Here is a 25162-nt window from a genome sequence, read left to right on the forward strand (position 1 = left end):
TAATGCAATAATTTCTAGATACACGACATTTTTTAATAAGTGAGTGTGTTATTTTCAGTATTTCTGGACAATGGCTATTAAAACAAAGCTTAACTTTTTGAGTATAAGACATATTTGATATTTTTCCTTGAAAAAATTTCATCAAGTTCCTTTCAAAAGTTAACCTATGATTATTGTATTTATGGCAGCTGAATAGAAAATGAAATTCATCTTCAATCTCCCCTGTGTTGCAAATATTACAAAATCTTTCATCTGTGGGTATAGACAAACGTCTCCCTTTTTCTATGGCAAGGTTATGGGCACTAAGTCTCAACCTGCTAATAATTGATCTCCCTGTTTTCTTTTTTAATATATCAGTGTATACTTGGCGTTTGAAATTATTAAAAACAACTTGATAAAATTTTAGTTTTGATGAATTATGAATCTTTGCATATTCCTCTTGTAAGCATTGTTCTGATATTCTTTGTTTTATGTTTCTCAGAAGTGATTTTATTGAATTTTCTATTTTGGTAATGAATGAAAATCCTAACTTGTTGAAAATTAAAATAATATTTTTAGTCCATGAGTTTGTTTTGACTGTTGCTTTATAGATTTTAAATACTAAAGTATTTTTGGAAGTAATAAGATGGTTCCAAAATTTTATACTTGAAAAATGTATTCTTGTCCACAGGGGATGTCTACCTAAATCTGCTCTGCAGGGAGCATTAGTAGTTTTACAAAGTACTCCTAAAATTTCCTTAATAAACTTCATGTGAAATTTTTCAATTATAGAATTTTCACCAATGTTATTATAAATACCCCCAGTTCTCACAGGTTCCTGAAGATAGGCGCTAATTTTTATTTTTATTTATTTATTTATTTTTTTTTGTATTTATTTAATTAATTAATTTTTTTGTCATTTTACTTTAATAAAATCCCGGGGGTCCGGATCCCCCTCCTCCTTTTCACTGTGTCCGCTAATGATGCTTTTGAAATATATTTATATAACGTTAGTAGTCTCTAACTGTATCTCGGGCATGTCCTTGCCAAACCACAGGTACGAGAATTCTTAGATCCACCACCAAATGATGAACTCTTCTGCCTACTGAGGTAATTTAGTCCACGTGAAAAACATCAAAGATGGCGGTTCACGAATCGCTCCATCTGTAAGTGGGCGTTCATTTTTGTACCATGAGCTTCATTGTGACTTAAAATTGGTTTTACTAAGCGAATTTTATGAAATGGAATTACAAATTTGTTTTGGATCAATAGCTTTAGATTTAGTACCTTTCGATCACGCAGCTTGAATTCAATCTGGTCAAGAGGGCATCGATCACTGTCGATTTATTAGTCAATAGGCATTACTGATTAGAAAGCGACGTTAAATATATCTAAATCGAAAAAGTTTCATTACCAAAAAGTAGGCTTTACGAAAATGTTTTGAGAATAAGAAAGAATAAAACTACTTTTATTCATCATTTTACATGTAATGTTGTTTGGCTATCAGACAGGAAGAACACCTGTTGTGTTTTAGTTAGAATCAAAGCATTGAAACAATGCTGAAATCTAAGGCAGAAGCTTTATCTAACTGATTAACTCTATAACAGAGAAAAAAATAAGTCCCACTGAGTTGTAGCAAAATGGAGCAGATCGACTTTAGCTTAATTGTTTTAATCACTAAATCTAAAATACATATTTATGAAGTTGAAAATAACCACTAAATAATAATCTTCTTCCTTTAAAGTGAAGGGCCACAACTGCGGCACATTATCTCACTATGTTTTAAAAACGTGTGCGGGAGGGGGAGTCCACGCATCTATATACAATTTAAAAAACGGATAAAAACGTACTTCATTCCTTTAAGGTGCTTTATATCCCTGGATCCTGGTCTTAAAGGACTCCAGGGACATGGCCGTGATGGTGTCTTCGGGTAGCTGGTTCCATATCCTGATGGTAGTAGGAAAGAACGACTCCTTGTAGATGTTGGTACGGCAGAATGGGATCCTGTATCGGTGTTGGTGTCCCCTTGTGGTTGCTCCTGTTTGGCTGAATTGGGGAGGCAGGTCTATGGCAATAAGGGAATGGACAACACGGTACATCATGGTAGCCTTTGCTTTGATTCTACGTTGGTGTAAACTCTCCCATTCTAGCCTATCGATCATTCTCGTGACACTACTGGTGGTGTTGTAGTTATTAGTCACGAACCTAGCTGCCCTTCTTTGCACCGCTTCTAATTTATCAATGTTTTTCTTTGTATGAGGGTCCCAGACGGTGGATGCATATTCTACCTGGGGTCTTACTAAGGTCTTATAACATTTGTCCTTGATGTTCCTTGGACAGGACGAGAGGTTTCTCCGTAAGAAGGCGGTGGTGTTGTTTGCCTTCTTACAAACACTATCGATATGATGGTTCCACGATAGGTTGTTGGAGATGTTAATCCCTAGGTACTTGGCCTTGGTGGTAACGGCTAGCTCTTTCCCGTGGATATAATATGGGGTAGTGCGTTGCTTCCGTTTGGTGGTAATACGGATGACCTCACACTTGTCTGGGTTGAAATGCATAAGCCAGTCAGATTCCCATTTTTGGAGGTTGTCAAGGTCCATTTGGAGTTGTCTGGCATCGGCCTCTGTATTGATGACCCTGTACAGAAGGCAGTCGTCTGCAAATAGCCTGGCCTTTGATCTCACTCTGGAGGGTAAATCATTGATATATGCTAAGAAAAGCAGTGGGCCGAGGACCGTTCCTTGGGGCACTCCTGATGTAACAGGTGCGATTGGTGAGAAATGTCCCTCGACCAGTACTCTCTGAGTTCGGCCAGACAAGAAACTCCTGATCCAATTTAGTAGACTGCCACGTTAGCCATAGTGGTCTAGTTTGGCGAGCAGCCTCTCATGTGGGACCTTGTCAAATGCTTTGGAAAAGTCCAACAGCACTGCGTCAACCTGGGTGTTGTTTTCAATACTAATGGCGAGGTCCTGGATTGTTGTTATTAGTTGGGACTCACAGGATCGCTTCTTCCTAAACCCATGTTGGTAGTCGGTTAGGATGTTGTGACACTCAAAGAAATTCTTCAGGTGGCTGTGGATGATGTGCTCTATTACCTTACAACACACAGAGGTCAGGGACACTGGACGGTAGTTCGCAGGCTTGCTCTTGTCACCCTTCTTGAATATCGGCGAGACATTGGCTGTTTTCCAGTCTTCTGGTGTTTGACCTTGGTCAATGAATGCCTGGAAAATCTTGGTGAGTGCTGGTGTAACTGGATGAGCCATCTCTTTCAAAAATCTAGTGGAGATCTCATCTGGGCCAGACGCCTTGTTAGGGTTGAGACCTTGCAAGAGCTTCAGCATGCCCTTCTCCGTGACTCTGATATCAGGTGCCGATGGGGTGGTGCTAGTGCCTAGGGATGGGATGTCAGATGTATCCTCTGTGGTGAACACTGACGAAAATTGTTGGTTCAGGAGAGAAGCTTTTGTTTGTGGGTCTCCATGGAGATTTCCGTCAGAGTGAAGTGGAGCAATCCCAGCACTGTCACACTTCTTACTCTTGATGAAGGAGTAGAGTTTCTTGCTGTTGGAATCCTCCTGTACCATGTCAGATACGTGTCATAGGCACTCTTGCATTCCTGCTGGGTTGACTTCTGCAGGCGCCTGTATCTCTGTCTGTCCTTATCCCTGCCTGATTTTTTATATGTTTTGAAGGCTCTTCGCTTTTGTCTAGAAAGCTGCTTGATTTTCCTGTTGCACCATGGTTGGTTAAATCTACTTGAGGTCCATTTGGTTGGTAGATGCTTTCTGATGGTGTTGAGGCAGATGGTCTTGAAGGTGGTCCAAAGATCATTTATGGGTGTGTTATGTGTTGAGTTGTCAAGGAAGTGTGCCAAGTCATGGTCGGGACCCTCTGTCATCTTCGATGTATTGGCTTTCTTCCATAAATGGATGAGGCGTCTGACTGGTTTCTGTCTGGACGGCACTATGTTTGTATCAATCATGACCGTGTCATGGTCGCTTAGGCCCGGGCATGGTATGCACCTGTTTAGTAAGGAGGGGCGGTTCGTGATGAAAACATCTAGGGTGTTGGTACCTCTAGTAGGAAAGTCTACCACCTGCTCACCTCCAATGTCGAATATAGTGTTGATAAAAGTGGTGTTGATATGTGCTGGGTTATAATGGGAAGAGGTGCTGGAAGACTTCCAGTCGATGTCGGGCAGATTGGCATCGCCTCCAATCCACATGACTGAACCTTGATATCTCCTGGCAAGATTTCTGACAGCTAAACACAACTCCTCTATGTATTCTACCTTGCTGCTTGGTGGTCGATATAGCGAACCAACGATCAATGGATCTTTACTGTGCTTACAGGTGATCGCAGCTGCTGTAAATTCTGTGGTAGTGTCTGTATCAACTTGGACCCCAGCAATGTTGGATTTGGCGATGACTGCCACACCTCCATGTGGGTCGCCTAGTCGATCCTTCCTATCAAGGAACTGGTAGTTTTCTGGGAGGATTTCCTTTTCCGTGATTCCCTCATGTAACCAGGTCTCTGTGGCGATAATAATGTCAGGGTCAATATCCGACAGTAAGTTCCATAGAGACTCTCTTTTGGCTTTGATGCTTTGGAAGTTGACAATTATAACACGTAACTTTCTTTTGTCAAACTCATGTTTGATGGCTCTGTTAGAAGCTTGTGGTGACGACGTGTGTTGAGGTGGTCCTACTGTGTCAGGGTCAAAGTCAGACGCCATGGAAATATGTGATGAGTGCGATGGCGTGCCACAGCTATTTTCCATGCTGGTCAAATCAATATCCTCAAAGAGGCTAGTGTTGAAGTTTGGGAGCCCACACTGACAACAATACCAGCTTACGTCAGTCTTACCAAAAGCTTCATAAACACAGGTGTTCATATTTAAGCATTTCCTGTGGAACCATAATTCACAGTTGTTACATGCTATGGAATGAACCTCTCTTGGTTCATTATCATAAAACATTATTAAAAACTATTATTTCTGTATAACCTGGTTATCATAATCATAAAACATCTTTCTTTTTAGCTTGTATACATGGCTTCCACCGAAAGGAAAAAATCCCAACACATTTTAAAAAACTTCTATCAAACTCCAGATGGCCATTAAGAAGTTTCAGAATTGTTCGTATTATGCACATAGATTGGAGTTATCTGTCCCTGTTCATTTTTGCTACATCGTCGGCACATGAACAGTTTCTTAAGTTGTATATAATTTCACAATATTGTATAATAATTTAATTTTGTTTGTATTCTAGCCTCTGATTGGTTAATATCCAAAAAGGAACACAAATTATTTCTGTATAACCTGGTTTGGTATGGGGACACACCCCCCTGACAACCAGCTGAATCGTCTGTATCCATGCAATCCTCTCATTTCCAGTCCTCGGGTTTCATGGAAAATTCCAGATTTAATAAATGTACCTTTAACTTCAAACAGTAACTCGGATCTTACCACATGTAAACAAACAACAAGGCTGCTAGGCCTATGTATCACTTTTTACCTCCCCTCGCTTCCAATCACTTCCGTTACTACGGTTGTATTATTGAGCGGCAAATTTGAACTAATAAAAAGCAACGAAATTTTACACCCATAGTTCTTTAATGATTTTAAAATTAAATTATAAGGAATGACTCTAATTCTTGGCCAAATTATTCAAGTATAACCTGGATTGGGTCAGTGTACGCTGTTTTATAATCTGCGAAGCAGATTATAAAGCGTAAACTGACCCAAACCAGGTTATACTGGAATAATTTGGCCAAGAATTAGAGTCATTCCTAAATTAAACTTGTAATTGAGAGATGCAAATGCTGAATAATATCTCTCTGAAGCAAGTTTGTGTGTTACATGTCAATATTCTCTAGATCGAGTTAAAATGAAATTTATTAATAAAAGAAAATAAAATCATGAAATATTAATGGTTATAAACATGTAACGTTTTTAAGCTGTACTTCTGCAGTTCTGGTTCAGAGACGTAATGAATCTAGTATTAAGGGTGATTGAAGTATATTAGAGGACATCTTTAATGTATAGAATATAAAAGGGTTCAATACATTTCTCTTTCTGAGTAAAAGTACGGTATATGTATGCATCTTGCAAAGAACATTGACAAAAAAAAGTTCTTTGTTGTTGTTTTTTTTTCAGTCATGTGACCTCAGACAAATTTTATATTCAGCCCGTGGATTCTGGGATAGATGAATTATTGGTATTAGATAGAGTGTCACAAGAAATTAGTCTTCAGGGTAAAGTATATTGAATTGCATTATATCATGCACAATGTTGAATTTCACCACAGTGTGCAATAAAATTATTGAGTATTAATTGGAAAAGAATGTAATAAATCTTTCTTTGTCTCTTACAAGTATTCATTTTAAATGAATTTGAGGATTAGTAACAAATAAAGATAAATTTTCTGTTTGTTACAGCAAACAAAGGGCAGCTTCCAACTTCCAGTATAACCAAACCTATCTATGGCGTATTTGGGATTATTAGGCTCATAGCAGGTATTTTTTTTTAAAAAAATAATTTAAGTACAATGAATGTCAGTTTGCTGTATTTTGTAAGACTTGACAAATTTGCTGGAGAGACAATTGTTTTATCCTTTGATTGGACCTTATTGGAACTCGTAATGAGTTAAATGTTCTATGTCTATCATCACTATTGCTGAAAACCAAAATAACATGAAACTTGCATTTCTTAATTAGGACCTTACCTCATTGTTATCACGAAAAGGGAAAAGATTGGTGAGATAAATGGTCACACAGTGTGGAAGGTGGCTGGCACTGAGGTGTTATCCTTTAAAAGGACTCTGCTGCATCTAACAGAACAACAGGTGTGATATCAGATGATTAACTTAAAGAGCTAGGTTCACTTCATGCATAAAATGGCCCTGTCCATATACCAATGAATAGACCAAGACCCTTTGTCCCATTTCAAACATCAATATGAAGTAGAGATTTAGTGCTTTCATTTCTTATAACGATGTTTTTTTCTGAGAGTACAGGAATTAAAAAACAGGCTTTGTGAAATTTCATTTCTTGAATTTTGCAGAAATCAGGAGTTTTTGAGTACCTTCAGCAAAGAATTAAAATGAGAGTCCACCCCTTGATCCAAAAATTAAAACATGTTTTATATCCTTGAAAAACAGTTCTTTCATTATTTTATTCTGCATCCTTTAGATCAGAGGTTGGGACTTTATGCAGAATAGTGAAAAACAGCTTAAAATTTTGGCTGTTTTCAAGAAATTGTTAAGATATGAGAATAATGACACAATTTATGACATCATAATACATTGACTAGTAGTGCTGGGTATTGCGACTAAAAAATCGTATCTCGATATATTGGAATATCAAATTTTGTGTTGCAACATATCACAATTTTACATTCATATCTATTTTTGCTTTTTCTCATTTTTTATAAATAAGAAAGAAACAAACACAGATATCATATTTGTTCCTGTTTTGGCTCAAGTTGATATCAACATTGTCTGGCTTCACATGTGTCACAAGAATAAAAATAGTATTCAACAGTCTCATTGAGGTCTGTGTCATTTGCAGCGATTTCTTATTTGAACATATAGGCAAGTAACTATTTTTGTAACATTTTACAGAATATCGAACCTGAACTGGTATTCACAAAAAATACTGTGATACATATTATGAACAAAGAAATTCGGAATTCACCAGTTACTCAGTAATATCAAACAGCACTAATGACTAGTGAGAAAATCATGCATGCAGTCACCAAGGGTTCTGGTGATATTTAATGTACTCTCAACTAAAACTGATCAGTTTGATTTTTCAGAAATTCACAGGGCCAGATAGGCCCTAAGTGAACCTTGCTCTTTGCTAAAGAGTAAAGACTTAATATTTTGTGGAATAAATTCTCTGTTTCTGTCATTTCAAGTCAAATTAGGGACAAATAACTGCAGAAAGGTTTTAGCATCTGAACATTCAATTTGTTGAATTCACGTGGTTTATAAATCTTTGTTTTATCCCACTAGATGTGGTATTTAAATGATGAGCAATAATTAATAATTTTTAAGGAAAAATCTCTTTTTTAAAGATGTTTGATTTGATTCACAGAATGTACACAACAAGTCCTATTTGAACATGTTGGAGTATGCTCTGAGGATGGAGAGCTATTACTACTGCACCAACTTTGATCTGACTCACAGTCTCCAGAGGCTGTATAACACAAGCCCCGACTTCCACACAATGTCACTGGTAGAAAGGGTATGTAATAGACACTGTATAACACAAGCCCCGACTTCCACACCATGTTACTGGTAGAAAGGGAATGTAATATGTAACAAAGACTGTATAACGCAAGCCCCGACTTCCACACCATGTCACTGGTAGAAAGGGAATGTAATATGTAACAAAGACTGTATAACGCAAGCCCCGACTTCCACACCATGTTACTGGTAGAAAGGGTATGTAATATGTAACAGAGACTCTATAACACAAGCTCCAACTTCCACACCATGTCACTGGTAGAAAGCGTATGTAATACTGTAATATGGAAATTAATACATGTATTCCTACCTTTTTTTGGTTGTAAATTATATTTTTGGTTGCAGGACATTTGTGCTCACAAACATTATTCTCATAATGTTGTCTTTTTTTTATCGATCATCCTACTTGATTTAATTTAAGTCTTTTCAAATCTTGGGAAGGGTATTAAAATTTATACTGTATCAGCAAAACAGCTTTAGTTTAGTGTAAAAATGGACTCCCCCCCCCCCCCTAGTTCAATGTATAAACTAATACAGGGCAATTACTCCTTATATCCTAGTAAAAATTGTACATTACAATGGTCTCACACATTCCATAAACTTCCCGGTTAAATTACATCATATAATTTTATATGTCAGACCTGCATAGTTTGTGGGTTGTTTCATTGTGTGTATTTTAGGCTGATCCCAGATTTATGTGGAATGGACACCTGTTAAGAGAACTATCCCAGTTATCAGATATGGGACGCTATTGTTTACCTGTAGTGCATGGCTGTATCCTTTGTCTGAAAGAAATTTTACTCCAGTATTAATGGTTGTTACTGATAAATGAATTCTCTAAATCAATGTACATTAAATTTCAATTTTCTTACTTACATACTTACAGTGTACCAGTATTATATGAATAAGTTGTCAATTATTTTATTTTGCTTTGACTTGCATGTCAGTTTTATTAACACGTATAAAGAGTTATTTCCCCCTTAATTGCACTCAGTCATAGAATGTCAGTCATGTAGCATCAACAATAAGACGTTTGACTACATCCTGGTCTCCCGACGTTCTGTATACAGAGCTGGCACTCGGTTTTATGTCCGAGGTATTGACACAGAGGGACAGGTGGCCAACTTTGTGGAAACAGAACAAATAATACAATATGAAGGAAACAAGTGTTCATATGTTCAGGTTTGTTCATCCTTATTTCTATGTGAAAAGACATAAAGTCACATCTGTAAAAATTATTATAATCATAACTACAACATATTAAGAGAAAGTATAGGTCAGAGAGACGGAAATATTAAAATGACTGTACTTAGCATTAAGATGCTATCGTTAAATGCAATTTGGAGAAGAATAAATTTTCAGAATGTATCTGTAGAACTGTGCTGTTTGATACTACATGTACAATGTATATTTATGAAGAAATCTTTTTATTTCACAGATCCGAGGTTCCATTCCACTGTTTTGGACACAAAGACCTAATCTGCAATATAAACCCAAGTTCAAACTTAACACATCTAGTCATGTTTGTATAGAAAATTCACTTGAACTCTTTTATAAATTATTTTGGTGTATGTTAGATCAATTTAAATGAATAGGAGAATGTTTAGATTCCTCTAGAATATTTGACATATACTGTATTTCATGTTCAGTGTGTATTTCAGAAACATAGAATTCTTCTTTTTTTAATGTATATTGTATGTAAGGAATGAATTTAATAGCTACCCAAGTTATACTGTATAACCAGGGTTGGGACAGTTTACACTTTATAAACTGCAAAATTGTTCATAAAAAAGCGTAAACTGTTCCAACCCAGGTTATACCAGTATAACTTTGCTAGCTATTAAATTTATTCCTTATAATTCAATTTTCCATCATTAAGAGTAGAGAATAAGAAAATTCCTCCTTCAAAAATGCCTTCAAATTGAACATATTTTAAAAGTAATGTCAAGTGGATTGATAAGTTTTTGATGTAAGTCATTGTGATGTAGGCAACACAAGTTATACAATATAAACTAATTTTCTTATCCAATCAAATGACGCGTTAAAACCAAAATTAAATTATTTGCAGATAGAGGTCTTCCAAAGACATTTCGATGATTTAGTTTTTAACTATGGAGACCAAGTCTTAATAAATTTGGTAAGTTAATTTTGGCAATTTAATCAGAAATATTTGGTACTGTGTACATTAATGTAAAATGTGCTTGTTTTTCAGAAGTATTAAGTTGTACAGTTGTTGGTTAAATGAAGTTCCAATACCATTCTGTGATTGTTATAATCATTGCTATATAAGCTGATACAGTAGATTAAACTTTTAGGGTGTTTTTTCAGATAAACCACACTGGTGGGGAAGGACAGCTTGAGAAGGCCTTCTCTCAGTCAGTTACAAACACTCAAAACCCCAAAATCAGGTATTATAATATATGCTCCTCAATTCATACTTACAACAATATTGGGATTTTCCAACTTATGGAATGGGTTTTGCATTGGAATTTATAATGTTGAGTAGATAAGGTTTTTTGAATGATTTTGTTGTAGGTATGAGTATTTTGACTTTCACCATGAATGTCGAAAAATGAGATGGGACCGACTGTCCATTCTAACAGACAGGCTTGGAGAAGACATTAAAAGATTTGGGTATGTTGCTAGTTTAAGACATCTTTAAAAATATTTTTTCCTGTGAAATTTAATCATGTACAAGTGTATCAAAAAGTTTAACTTTGTTGTGCAGTTGTTTGATTTATTGGGTTAAGTAAAAATTTGAGGTATGTGTTCATGTTGTTGGAGCATGTACTTGTAGTATTCTCTTTAGAGAGGTGGAGAGGCTTTCGCCTACATCCACGTGGATGTCGGCAAAAGCCTGTTCACTTCTCTAAAGAAATGTGCATGTACATGTAGATTTAATACTGGATTTCTTTAATTAGTTGTTTTTTTATGTTCATTTGTTAAAAATTATTGTTTTAGATGTACATGTACACGTTTATGGAAAATAGATAAAATGTCCTTTGGTGTAGATATTTATTTTGTCTGAATCAGTATGTGTTATTTATTATATTTTAGGTATTTTGCTCTGTCAAAGGATGGGACTTGTTTAAGTCAGCAGGAAGGAGTTTTCAGGACAAATTGTATAGACTGTCTGGATCGTACCAATGTAGTTCAGGGTTTACTTGCCAGGATCATTCTAGAAAAACAGCTAACGGTAATACAAAACAATGGCATTATTGTTATTATCAAAATCCTAGTGGTTCATAAACTTCTGTAATTTGTGAGTCCTGAAAATAAATACAAACTTTATCACTCTGTTGTTTATATTGTAGCGTCTTGGTGTTCTAGAGGCCAGCCAGAGAATAACAGACATGAAAACTTTCATATCTAAATTCAACAACAGTAAGTCTTTGAATTTAAATTACAGTCAGTAAATGCTTGTTTTTGTAAAGAGTCAAAGGGAATAAATTTTCTTAAAAGATTTGTAAGATATTTTGACTAAAAGTGAATATTCTGCACTGACATCCATGTATATCTACTTCTAAAGAGAAGCTATACAATTGTAAAATCTTTCAGTTCAAAAATTGAATTTTAAATCCAACTCTATACTCTAACTTATTCATTTATTGCAGATTCCTTAATATTATATTCTACTTTGTATAGCAAAATACTGAAAATGATTTATGTACATGTATTATGAAGGTTACACTTGGCTTTTTTCACTACATAAAATTGTTTTTATTTTTTATTTTTTTTTAAATATTTACAGTTTGGGCAGACAATGCAGATGCAGTATCCAAACAGTATGCAGGCACTGGTGCATTGAAAACAGATTTCACAAGGTAGTGTTTTCTTATTCAAAGTTTTCAGTTCCAGACATATTTTTGAAATGAGCACACTGCTGCTTTAAGAATTTCGGTAATGTTTTGTTATCTTGAATTTCCAGTTCCTAAAATAAATAAAGCAGCTTTAAGAATATATACAATTGAACTTCGATATCTCGAACACTGATATCTCAAATACCATGGATATGTCGAAGTGATTTGGAGGCCCCAACCACTTATTCTTTATGTATTTTACTCTTGATATCTCAAATCTTCAGATATCTCAAAAAGTTTTCTCTTGGTCCCACTGAGTTCGAGATAATGAGGTTTGACTGTATGTTATAAATATTATATCTGTTTCAAAAGAATTTTAACTTAAGTAATTAATGTATTGTAGGCAAGGAAAGAGGACGAAAATGGGACTTCTCATGGATGGTTGGAATTCTTTAATCAGATATTTTAAGAATAACTTTGGGGATGGTTTTCGTCAGGTTTGTTTATTGCAACACAAGATTGCTTGTTTTCTGTAGATTAAGATTACATCAGAGTTATGCCCCTTGAAAACACATTTAAAATTGTTTTGTACATACACATGTATAGTTGTATACTGAAAATAATTATGCTGAATACATAAATTTGTGCCAACTACTATTGACACACTGTACCATCATTGTAGTATTTGCTCATATACATGTGTACGTATAGCATACTTTAACATATATACAGGGGACCTTTGAATCTTGACATTCTCAGAAAATGTTCGGATATTGTTGTTTCAGTATCAGAGTTGATACTCCTCATCCAAGATTTTGTAGCAAAACAATGGTACATGTACTCTGTCAGTTTATTAATTACAGCATGTGAATTTAGAAGTCATGAATTTTTCACTAGCAAGCTCTATAGACTACACTGTGTATGAGTAGAGGAAATTCAAGTTAAAATCTACATGTTCAAGGAAATTTGATGAATCCCTCTTAATATAGTTCTTAAACTTCCAATCCTCTTTACACATTTAGCAACATGGTGGCTACAGCATAACAATAAAATACTTGACCTGTACATACATGTATTTAAAAATGATTTTTTTTTAAAAGGTGTATAACGATATTGTTACCTGAGTTTTCTTTTTTAAATTGCTACAGGATGCCATTGACCTTATCCTTGGAAACTATATTGTGGAAGAAAATGAAGGAATTTCTAGACCTTCTCCTCTGCAGGCAGAGAGAGATTGGAAGTTTTATGCTGTAAGTTATGAAACATTCCAAGTGCAATATCAAATGCAATTTTAAACTACTTTTTAAAAGAAATTGCATTTAATGGGAAAAAATTATATTCATGTTAAATGTGTATACATGTGCATGTATGTTACTTGAACTAAGGCAAAAAGAATTTTTTGTATTTTCCATTAAAACTGTTTACTCTCTGTATGGTTAGATAGCTGTTACATAAATGTGGTATAAGTGCCTACTTTCTGTTTGATCAGGTACCTGTGATATTTGTGATTGCTCTGGGAATGTGTTTGATCAGTATATTGTTGCCAGATGGTAAGTTTATATATGGAAGTAATATATATGTATATTTGAATACTGTAGATGTACATGTACTTTTTTCTGATTGGGATTATAGGCACTGTGTTTGTGATCTCAAATTTTCCACGAAAATTTTTCACAGCATACTAAAAGTGCATTTAAATCATCCAATGGCAATCCAGCAAATCTGCAAAATTTTCTACTGACAGATTGAACAGAAATTGTGATTCTGTGACATTTAATATATTAACCCTGTAAAAAGTACATTTACAATACATGTACTATTATAATATAATACATATTTGTAGAGGTATGAAACAAATTCTTATTGCACATGATTAGCTATACATTATGATAAATGGTCATGTAGATTTAGATGAGCATTAAGTTTTTGAATTTTTTTTTATATTTCATCCCTGGGCTCCCTAAATGGTGTAGTTTCTTGAAAAATTTGACATTGGAACTCTTCCTCCATTTTACTGCATAAGAATATAATTCTTATGTGGAATAGTTGTTCCTTTCCTAAAAAGATGTGCTCTATTAATCATGGTTAAAGACTCAAGCCTAAGTGATTATATGCCTAACATCGTATATACATGTACACGTATTACCATTCAGTATTGGGTGCTGCATGTGGCCTTCATTGAACTTTGAAAGATCACAGAGCAAAAGTATTTTGACAGCTCTTTTATTTATTCAAATGACAAGTCTAATGTAGCTAAAATTTGAATCTGCACTTGATATGGAATCTTTCATTGGCCAAGTGGATCTTAGACAATTCCAACATGGAGGCTAAAGTCAGTCTGTGGAAAGGGAGCACTACGACTTCCATTTCATTCTCGACTTTAGGATGTGGGCCACTATAAGTTTCAAAGATTAAATAAAACATAATAAAGATCATTGTCTTTTGTCAGAATAATTTTTAGCAAAAATAATGAAAAATAATACATGTACATGTATATGCCTTGTGAATAAAAATCGAAAAGTGTAAATTTCATGTACCTACATACATGTATATATTATAAATGCATTAAAGAAATGTTATTTGTACTACAGAATCCTGGAGTGAGCAGTTCATGTACATTTTGTTCTGGGGCACTGCCAGTGTTGTATCTTTAGCTGTGATTTACATCTACGGAATCGAATTTGTTGACCAACCGAAACTTGTCCATACACATGCCAGAGTGAATGGTGCTGTTATGTATGATGCTCCAAAATCAGCTTAATACATGTACTGGGGAATGTTTATTCCATAAAAAAGGAAAAAACATGTTTAATACCTAGCATATCTCCTTCTTCTTTTTTTTTTAAGAGTCTCTGATTGTTTTCAAGTGTTGTTCATATATCATCAATAAATCTACCTTAAAACCAGACATTTCGATTCATATGTTTTACCCTTAGTAAATTATTACGATGACACAATTTTCTTTTGACATTGCGTACATTTATTGATGAAATTCTCTCAATTATTAAACCGTACATTTCATGTTTCTGTGATCTTTTCTGTGTTACAGATGTGAATTCAGTAGTCAGTAGATGAATTGTCCATGACCTATAAATTTTTTTTAATGGCATTTTTCAGAGTACTGAGTCTAAATTCAATTTCAGTTCTTTTAAAAAATTTTGAACATGTGCATGCAATTTTGAAAGTACATGTATGTGTACCAGTAGACAAGAATTAATTGTATTTGTAAATTCTCATAAGTTCTCTCCTTTTTTATATGTAATGATAGTCTCTCAGTCATTACAAAAGGTATATCTTACTGTTCTGCCACAAGTTCATTTAGTTTAAACAATATTGGAATTAAAAAAAAAAGAGCATATTTTGAAAGGCCTACTGAGGTATAAATTTTCCGAACTTCTTGGAATACCAACAATGTTTCTATTTATGTTAAAATTGTGAAAGTATTATTTTTCATGAACACTCTGAAAAAAGAACAACCTACACACACACACTTAACAGAGTAAACTTTTGATATCTTTATGCCACAGTGTAGCTTTGAAAGTGCTTACCGGTACATTAGTTTTAACAACCTTTACATATCAAATAATGTTAAATGAAGGCTTGTGCCATATACTCTCCAGTTAAGATGTTCAGAAAGTACCCATACAACCTTATTTAATTAGGGATTTTTTTCCTAATGAACAAATTACATGAAAAATTATGGTATGATTGACCAACTAATCAGAAAAAATTGTACTTTTATAACTGTCTGGCATTGGTACACAATGTGTGGAGGTTACAATGGCAGGCATCTGCTTTGTGTGCATGCTCAAGGAATAAAAAAGAAAAAAAAACATTTCTAGAAGACAAGTAATGTGATTTTTAGAAAAAGTTTATTGGAATAAGAAGTTTGTGCATTTTTTTCTAAGTCTGTCTGAGAATTTCAACAGTAAATGTTATATTCCTTTAGACATAATTTCAAAAAAAAAGGAATATTAGAACTCCGCCATAAATTTTTGTATTTAGAGAGAGTAGTTTTTATTTATAAGAATTATTCATTTATGGAATTGAATATTATTTTTCAAAATTTTGATATCTTTTTGTATGTTATACACTGTATCACTTATGGATGTAACAGAAAAATAGTTTGACATATTTCTTTTCATTTACATGTATATGTTATAAACAGGTTTACGTCTGAGCGTACTTGGAGTCAGAGTATTTGGTTGATAAATCTATTATAAACCAGTTTTATTTTGAGTATAAAATGGATATAGATATAGTCAAACTGAAAGCAAAAAATAAAGCATAAACATACATTCATGTATATCTTCTTCATAATTTTTTAACAAACTAATTCAGAGATATATATCAGAGAATTTATTTGATGTATTATTAGTCAACTCGTAACAAAATACAATTTTGTGACTCTTCAACTCAAAATCAACAGGGGTCATGTTTTACAGAAAGTATTGAGGTGAATCTAAAAATTTTATACCATATCTGAATTTGTGATCTTGATCCTTCACCTTTTGGCCTCAAAATCATTAGAGGTCTTTCTTAAGTTTGAGTCATCATGTTTTAAAATTAGAATTAGAAAGTGTACATTTTTTTATCTGTCTGTTTTCCATTTTCCAGATGATGAAAAAAAATTTTGAAATATTTTTGCTTCTGTTGTACATGTGTTTCTCTCTCAAAATCTGCCTTTGAATACAAATTTCTAATTGATTGAGGTCTACCAAATAGTATATCCTGAGATGTGTTATGTACTAATAAACTAATGTAGCTCTAATGAGGTAGTAGAAAACACATAAGTGTCAACAACAAATCAGTCAATATAGAGATCAAGCTTTGTTATCAAGAGGATGCTGGGACGAAGAAAAAACTGTGAAATATCTGAAGGTTTGAGATGTTGAAGGTTAAATTCATAAAAAAAAAGAAGTGTTTGGGATTTCCAATTTATTGACACATTCGTGGTGTTTGAGGTCATGATTCCTCAATTGCAACAAAAACAAAAAATACCTGATAGCATTAAACATTATAAAAGAAAGGATATGATGGAAGAATTTTTTATTGTGAAACACTGTGTCTAGTGGCTAATTTCACCAACCCCACTTTTTCTCTTGAATATTTCATCAAATAATATGTACTAATCACCTATAGAGTATATTCTGTATGTAAGAACTATAGAAGTTTTTCTGTGGAAAATAAGACTTTTTGATTAATTATTTTTGTAGCTTTGCAAGGACAAAAAGTGTGAAAGATCATTTACATGTATTTACATCAGTCTTGCATCAGTGATCACCATACATATACTACATTTGTACTTACATATACAGTTCTAGCTACAAAATATCAAAATACTCGTAGTGTTTGTCTGAGAAACAACACAATAGATATTTAAAATTCATTGGTCAATTTCCTATCTGTTTTTGTTGTCAGCTTTTCTCTTTCACTACTTCTTCCTGAAAAATCACAACACATTTATTTCACTTTGTCGGGGTCAACATATTCATGGCATATGATGTTATAGTTGTTCATGATACAAAAGTTGAACTGTATACAGTACTTGTCGTACACAACACTGAACAAAAATTATATGTACATGTACTTGTTTTAAAGATGCAAAAAATACCAATTTCTCTTACTACATGTATGTTAGCACATAATTAATGTTATGCTTCATCTCATCTTTGCTATCCAAGTGTTTCTGATACGCTGCACTGAACTCAGAAGAAACACTTGGCCAGCAAAGATGCAGGTATCTTTTCCTCAAAAACATTGTGAATGGCATACCTTGGAGGGCTCCTTCTTGTAACAGAGGAACATGGACCATATAAAAGAAGCACAACCAACCACTTTGGGTCTGTATTTGTATGGAACAAGTGAGTAGTTTGCAGACTGTACAAATGGCCAAAACATGAGATTTGTCTACAAAGTATTATTAATCAGCTTATTCATATTGTAATGGGGGGATACAGTTGACGAGATTCAATCCCTCCCACCCCGAACTCTTGACAGGTGCTCTAAAAAAATGAGCTATTCGAACAAAATCAAATGAACCTGACTGTCCACCAAAATATCACTCATTTTTACTGCCTTTAGGTGTTGTTATACAAAATATATATATATTTCCTTATTTATGTCTCCATTTTTGTCTCCCATTTTGATTCATTGATATTAATTACTCTTTACCTACATTGATGAAACTGAGGTATCAAATGTCAATGCACAAAGACTGAGGAAATTTTAAAACCTGTAAAAAATTTATTTTTAAAAAGTTTGCATTCAAAAAAGCACCTTGTAAGTGATTGGAAATTTCTTGAACCACTCCTCTTTAAATTGCTGGAATGATTTTCTTTCAAGCATACATGTTGCTGAAACAATAAATAAGACATCAGATAAATTCTGGGGGGGTTTCATAATCTGAAACTTAATTACAATGTATAAAGAATTTCTCTAGTAACTTTATGTACATACATGCATATTCAATAGTATATACTGCCACCTTATGTAATAAAAGGAGTATGTATAATATTTTACAGATGGTCATGCAGTGGATGTCCATGCATTTTTAAGATAAAATTTGCAGTCTTATGAATGATTTGACTTACAAAAATAAAATGTAGAAATGGCAAAAGGAGCAAAAACAACTTGGCCTGTGATCATTTTCTTTGCTACATTTTTGATTGCTCTTCCTGGAAACATTTGCTCCACTATGAAAATCCAAGTATACACAATGGGTGCCACAACAAAAGTTCCGACAGTTACCATCCGGACAGATTTTTGATAGTCCATCTGCTCCTTCTTGCTGATGAATTTCTGTTGAACTAAATCTGATATAGTCCACAGGGTGGCATAGACTGCCATAGTTTGTACCATAGTCATTTTGAAGAGGGGAAAAATTGCTCCTTGTTGAAGAATATGTTAAGTGCGACCTACAGCATCAAAAGTAAAATAGTATTTAAGTATACATGTACCTTTACTCTTCCAGAGAACATAGTTATGGAACCAATTTCAGGCATATTTTGTTCAATAACATCAAAGAAACATAAGTAATACTCTCAGATATTAACAATTAATTAAACTTTTTTTTAAAAAATTCATATCAAATGTGATTATAGGGGTCAAGGCATTTAGGTGGAAAGTTCTAAACTGAGCTTATGAAATCTCGACTCTGTGTCAGAAACATAGAACTGAAGTGTACTTTTTAAAGATATGCACAATGGCACTATATATGTAATAAAGATTCTGGGAACATCTTTTTAATTTTATTTAATGGTATATATACATGATATAGTTGGAGCTGCAGATAAGAGATGGATATCCCCAATATCATAGGAAGAATGGCAGTGCCCATGTTTTTCCATTATGGAAAGCTTCATTAAATGTTCTCATTAAATTTTATTCAGTGATATATAAGTTGCTGATAAGAGATGCATATGTACCCAAAATATACTCATATACCCTTCAACCTTTAACAAGGATTTTTGACCATGCACTTAACTTATATAACTGACTCTTTATTACATGGAACACAGCCTTTGTTATGTGTCTTAAGACAGCTATGGCGTTCCATATTTTATGCCTGGGTTCAGGAGACAATTAATTATAAATAATAAAAATTATTGTGAATGACATGGTAACGATATAGTATACTGTTACCTAAATATAGACAAAATTTCTTTATGATTATGTACCTTTCTCACCTCAAATGTTGTCAGTTATGTTTAATATTTTTAAAGGACTGCATATACATTGTAGGTGCTACACCGCAGCTGCACAGAGTTGTCGTTCGTTTCATTTGCGTAGTGAAAAGATCGATAACTCTTAGTAGAGATTTTTTTTATTTAAAAGGTGGCTGTCTTTTTGAAGAGAAAAAACTGCCCCCCCCCCCCCCCCGCTACGAAATAGTTTTTTTTCAAGTTTTATTTTAAATTTTATTTTTAGCTTGTCATTTAGAATTTTTCACATTTCTCTCTCGTCCATCTCTAATAGGACATGCATCTCTCCCTCATCCAAATCCTCTCTATTTTCTCCTTCCCAATTTTGTTTGTTTGTTTTTTGCTTCTTTTTTTTTTTGGTTTATTATTACTCAAGATACTGCTTTTCTTATTAAAGTTTATGACAGAATTAAGATTCTTGTCCTTCGGTTCCTTAATTGAAATTTTATTTTGCGACATTTTTTTCAGTTTATTATATAGATATGTACACAAAATTCTAAGTAATGGATCTTCTCTTTTGAGTTTAATGCAAATGTTTATTTAAAAAAAGGGATAATTTTTCAAGACTGATATTGTATGGATTACATTTGGGCCCAGATAACAGATACGCATGTCATAAAAATATCTATGGATGAAAATGTTAGAAAAAAAGCCCGTGTCTACATCGGGGTAGGCTAGGGAAGGTCCTGTCATCAAAATTAGATTGTTAGCACGATAGCTAGGTCAAGGGTTTGTGAGGAATATAACGGATCAGATTGCTGCAAAAGAGAACGTTTATTTTATTTTTAGAAATGTCGAGCGTTTTGGTGCCCAGTTTCACGGTATTGGATGAATTTAATTAAGAAATAAGGTATTATTTTTAAACATCTATCGGGCTATAAATACGGGTTGGTCACGAGATCAAATTCCATAAAGCCCGAAGGGCTTTATGGTAAATTTGATCTCGTACCAACCCGTATTTATAGCCCGATAGATGTTTAAAAATAATACCTTATTACTTATATTTACATTTGTGACTTATTCATATTTTATATTTGCCTGATTATAATCTTTAACGCGTGAAACGTTTTATTTTTCAAACCCAACGGCACGTGTTTGATCCACTGATTGCGCGTCGACCCTTTATGAAGTCACTGAGAAATTACGTCGAACGTTTATGACGCGAGGAACCCGTGTTTATACGGATATAGATACGCATTGCTTTCAATAGTGTTATGTAAAAGAAAACATTTGCAAATGTAAATATTAGGAATTAAATGGAAAGACTAATTTTTAAAATCATTACAAATGAAGGATGACTATGGTTACGCATTTTTAGGTCACCTGAGTCACTCAGGTGACCTATTCCTATCTGTTTTCGTCCGTTGTCGTGCGTCGTGTGTTAACATTTGAACATTTTCAGCTTCTTCTCTGAAACCGCTGAACCAATTTCAGCGAATTTTAGCATATGACATCTATGTGTGAAGGGGAACAAAATTGTGAATATCATGGTCCCTGCCCCCCTGGGGCCTGAGGGGTGGGGCTAAAACCACCAAAATTACTGCAATCTTTAAAAATCTTCTTCTTTACTCCTGGACATCAAGCAGTCAAACTGTTGGCATGATTGTAATAAGCATTGGCCCCTCTACCAAAATTGTGAGATTCATGGCCCCAGGGTCAGGGGTTCAGGTGCTAGGGCAGGGCTATATAGATCATATAGTGAAAGTGCATTATTTCTTTGGAAATCTTCTTCTCTACTCCTGGGTATTATTGAAACAAATTGAATACATAGTTATGATAAGCAAGAGTGACTCTAACAAAATTATGAAATTCATAGCCCCAGGGTCAGGTGTTCTGTTCCGGGGGGGGGGGGGGGGCTATACAGATCATATAGTGAAAGTGCATTATTTCTTTGAAAATCTTCTTCTCTACTCTTGGGTATTATTGAAACAAATTGAATACATAATTATGATAAGCAAGGATGACTCTACCAAAATTGTGAATTTTATGGCCCCAGGGTCAAGGGTTCTGTGAAAAGGGGGGGGGGCTCTATTGATTATATAGTGAAAAAGCAACATTTCTTTGAAAATATTCTTTTCTGCTTCTAGTTAAAAAGCAAAGAATCTAAGTATATAGTTATAATGAGCAAGAGTGCTTCTTCCAGAGTAGTGAATTGCATGATCCCGGTCAGATGTGCTGGTGTAAGGGTGGGGCTCTTGATAATATATTGAAAATGCATTAATTCTATTAAATAATTCTGTCTGCTCCTTAGTGTTAAGCAGATAAACAAAGTGATTACTTATGATGAGCAAACTTCTGGTCCCAGGGTGAGAGACTCTAGTGTTTCTCAGTGGGGAGGGGGCTCTATTGATGATATAGTGAATCTGTAGTAAAAATGCATTATTCCTTTAAAAACTTTTCACTTGGGCATATCAGAGACAAAGAGAGTAAAAGTTTTAATAAGGAAGGGTATTTTTCCCAGATTTTTTAACATCTGGACCATTTGGTCAAGTGTTCTGGTCCTGGCCAGGGCTCTATTAATTTGTATTCTACTGAGAGGAGTTATTCCCCTTTGCCGTTTACTTTTGATAATTAATCACTGTAAACAATGTACTTGAAAGGTTAATAGAATAAGAGAATTATGCAAGAATTTTTATTGTATAATACAAAAAGTATTTTCATAGTTTTAATGATCAGGTAGACTTGTAAGTAATAGATAAATAAAAATGGAACAAAATAACTTGTCTTATTAAATGTTTATCAAAGACCAAGAGAGGCCAATGTAATAGATTTCAACAAGGGATTAAAATAGTATAGAAGCACTGATAGTTTTTTTAATATACTTTATAGTGATAGTGATAAATGGGGAACAGATTAGAACCTTATTTATAAACTGTCAATGAATACTAGATTAATTATTTTGTTGATCCTGATCACCCTATTTTTCTTGCTATTGGGTAACAAAGCTTCACCTTTCAGTTCATTTTATACTCTATGGATCCTCTAAATTGTTGTATTATACTCAGGTGACCGTTAAGGCCCTTGGGCCTCTTGTCTTATTCAACATTTGTCTCAAAAGCCCCCCCCCCCCCCCAAAAAAAAAGAATAATAAAGTATGACTGATTATCTCCTAACTTTTAGTAAAAGTAAGTAATTAACTCTTAATTAAAATTTTAAAAAGAATGTTTTATTAATTAATGTTTATTCCCACTTTGTAGAATTGTGTCAGTAAAGAGAATATATACAGTACAAGTCATCGTCGCAAACCACGCGTACGGCCAAAATGTACGATCCTCTCCTATTGGAGAGAGTTATATGCGGACTCCGAACCGTGGCTTGAGACGATGCGTACAAGTCTGAATAAAGCAATATTTTATGAAAAGTTCTACTGGGTGGACTTTCAATTTAATCTAGCATTTCCAAGATTTCTTGATACAGATGGTAAAGAAATCTAAATTTCAAGTTATGCACTACTCCTTTAGCTAAAAAAATGTACTGCTGGGTGAATGGAGACTGCGTTGCATCCAACATTGTAGAAAAAAATCCTTATATTGACCTGCACATGACCTTCCAGGTCAACATAAGGATTTATTTTTTCCACATCGGACTAAAAATAGATTGAGAGCTATTAGTTATGAAAAATTATTTCACCTGGATCCGACTTCCATTCAGGCGAACATTACACTGAGGCACGTATTGCATGTATATTGGAGGGGGGCTGAATGTTAATTTTTACTATTAATTTTGTAAGAAAATGCTCATTGAAAGGATAGTTGCCCCCCTCCCACTCCACCCATATATTTTGATCCAGTATAGTCAAGTTCCTCCTATGTTAATGGATCCTAACCCCAACCCCACCCGCCTAAATAAGATTTGGAGATTGGAGAATTCTCCTCTTTCTTTTTGGCTTGTCAAATGTTCTTTCTCAATTTAGTTATCATTTTTTTCCTTCTTGCCCCCTTCCCTTCCCCCACTTCGAGTCCACGTGCATGACATTTTTTTTTAGATAGAGATATTCTAGATTAATACAACTTGTTATGTTTATTTAAACCATGCATGTTTTTCTAATTGCGTTTGGCTCGGATGTCCACAAATGTTCACAATCAAGAAAAATATCATGGTTTGCTTAACGAGTTTGTATCAATTCATCATTAAATTATACAATAAAGAAGAGGCCCATGGACACAATGCTCATCTGAATAACTAGGGCCCTTCCTGTTTTTCAACAGCAGATACTTTTTCCTTTGTAAAACTTTGATTGTCTATTGTGACTCCATATGATCACCCAAGGGTCATGATTTGAACAAACTTAAATATACACTACATGTACCTGTGGATGCTTCCATATAAATATGACTGATCATAGCTTTGCTGTTCTAGTGAAATTAAAAGATGCATGTCTTTTGTTTTCCCATGTAAAACTTTGAGTGCCCATTGCGGCCCTACCCCCGGGGGCCATGATTTGAACGAAATTAAATCAACACTACCTGAGGATTCTTTCGTATAAATATGACTAATCGTGATTTTGCTGTTCCTGGGAACAAGATTTTTAAAAGAATTTTTCTATGAATTCCTATGTAAAACTTTGATCCACCCTATCCTAGGGGCGTCATAATTTGAACAGACTTGAATATACACTATCTGTGGATTATGACTAATCAGAGCTTTATTGTTCTTGAGCAAAAGATATTTAAAGATTTTTCCCATGTAAAACTTTCTTATATGTATGACTAATCATGGCTTTGCTCTTCTTGAGATTTTTCCAATATATACTCATGTAAAACTTTGATTGCCTAAGTACATGTAACCCCATCCTATGCCCAGGGGTCATGATTTGGACAAACTCAAATCTACACTATGTCAAGAAGCTTACAAGTAAATTTAAATGGCCTTCACCCAAGGATACTCTGTGCCAAGTTTGGTTGAAATTGGCCCAGAAGATGAAATTTTAAAGTTAACACTGACAATAATAACTACGGGTATATAGACAACGAAAAAAATCCTGATCAGAAAAGCTCACTTAATCCTAAAGCTCAGGTGAGCTAAAAATGAATTTTGTTTGTTTTTTTTTTCAATATGATGATTTAGCCACCTAAGGAGTACAATATTCACCGAGCCCTTCAGGAGAGGTGCATATTGTACTTTGACCACAAAGGTGGCTAAATCATCTTATTGACAGAATAAACAGCAATAATTGTATAGTGTCTGCAACTAATTTATCACACCCTGTTCTTTATTTCAAAGAAGAAATTTATGCAGTGGAACTTTTGAATCTTTGAAATAAAGGCAAATGACATCTTCTTGACGTAGAAGAAAGTTTGTAAATTTATGACTCCTTTTTTATTGACAATCAAGTGTAATTATACATAACCATACATAAACCCTTAAAAACATTTGTCACTAACGACTACAAAACATTCCAAATTAGGAGAAAAAAAATGTG

The 25162-nt window shown here is 34.2% G+C and overlaps 2 protein-coding genes across 2 annotated transcripts; one reads left to right on the forward strand and one right to left on the reverse strand.

The window, feature by feature from the left end:
- Positions 1-1108: 1108 nt before the first annotated feature.
- Positions 1109-16094, forward strand: LOC133171788 (phosphatidylinositol-3-phosphatase SAC1-like). The gene is made up of 18 exons (XM_061306590.1): positions 1109-1145; positions 6146-6243; positions 6427-6504; positions 6706-6833; positions 8086-8235; positions 8918-9011; positions 9232-9419; positions 9676-9759; positions 10306-10374; positions 10566-10645; positions 10773-10871; positions 11295-11433; positions 11552-11621; positions 11989-12061; positions 12441-12534; positions 13186-13287; positions 13527-13587; positions 14629-16094. Exons 1-18 carry the CDS (start codon positions 1120-1122, stop codon positions 14796-14798), a joined length of 1803 nt encoding a protein of 600 aa, XP_061162574.1. The 5' UTR covers positions 1109-1119; the 3' UTR covers positions 14799-16094.
- Positions 16095-16960: 866 nt separating this feature from the next.
- LOC133171790 (mpv17-like protein) lies at positions 16961-18939 on the reverse strand. Its single transcript, XM_061306592.1, has 4 exons — positions 18631-18939; positions 18317-18393; positions 17813-17947; positions 16961-17481 (listed from the first exon to the last, which is right to left on the reverse strand). The coding sequence occupies exons 1-4, from the start codon at positions 18902-18904 to the stop codon at positions 17455-17457; spliced, it is 513 nt and encodes a 170-aa protein (XP_061162576.1). The 5' UTR covers positions 18905-18939; the 3' UTR covers positions 16961-17454.
- Between the last annotated feature and the right edge of the window lie 6223 nt (positions 18940-25162).

This window comes from Saccostrea echinata, unplaced genomic scaffold (genome assembly GCF_033153115.1).
Source record: "Saccostrea echinata isolate AGI-Se365-2 ecotype Australia unplaced genomic scaffold, CSIRO_AGI_Sech_v1 ptg000054l, whole genome shotgun sequence".
Lineage (NCBI taxonomy): Eukaryota > Metazoa > Mollusca > Bivalvia > Ostreida > Ostreidae > Saccostrea > Saccostrea echinata.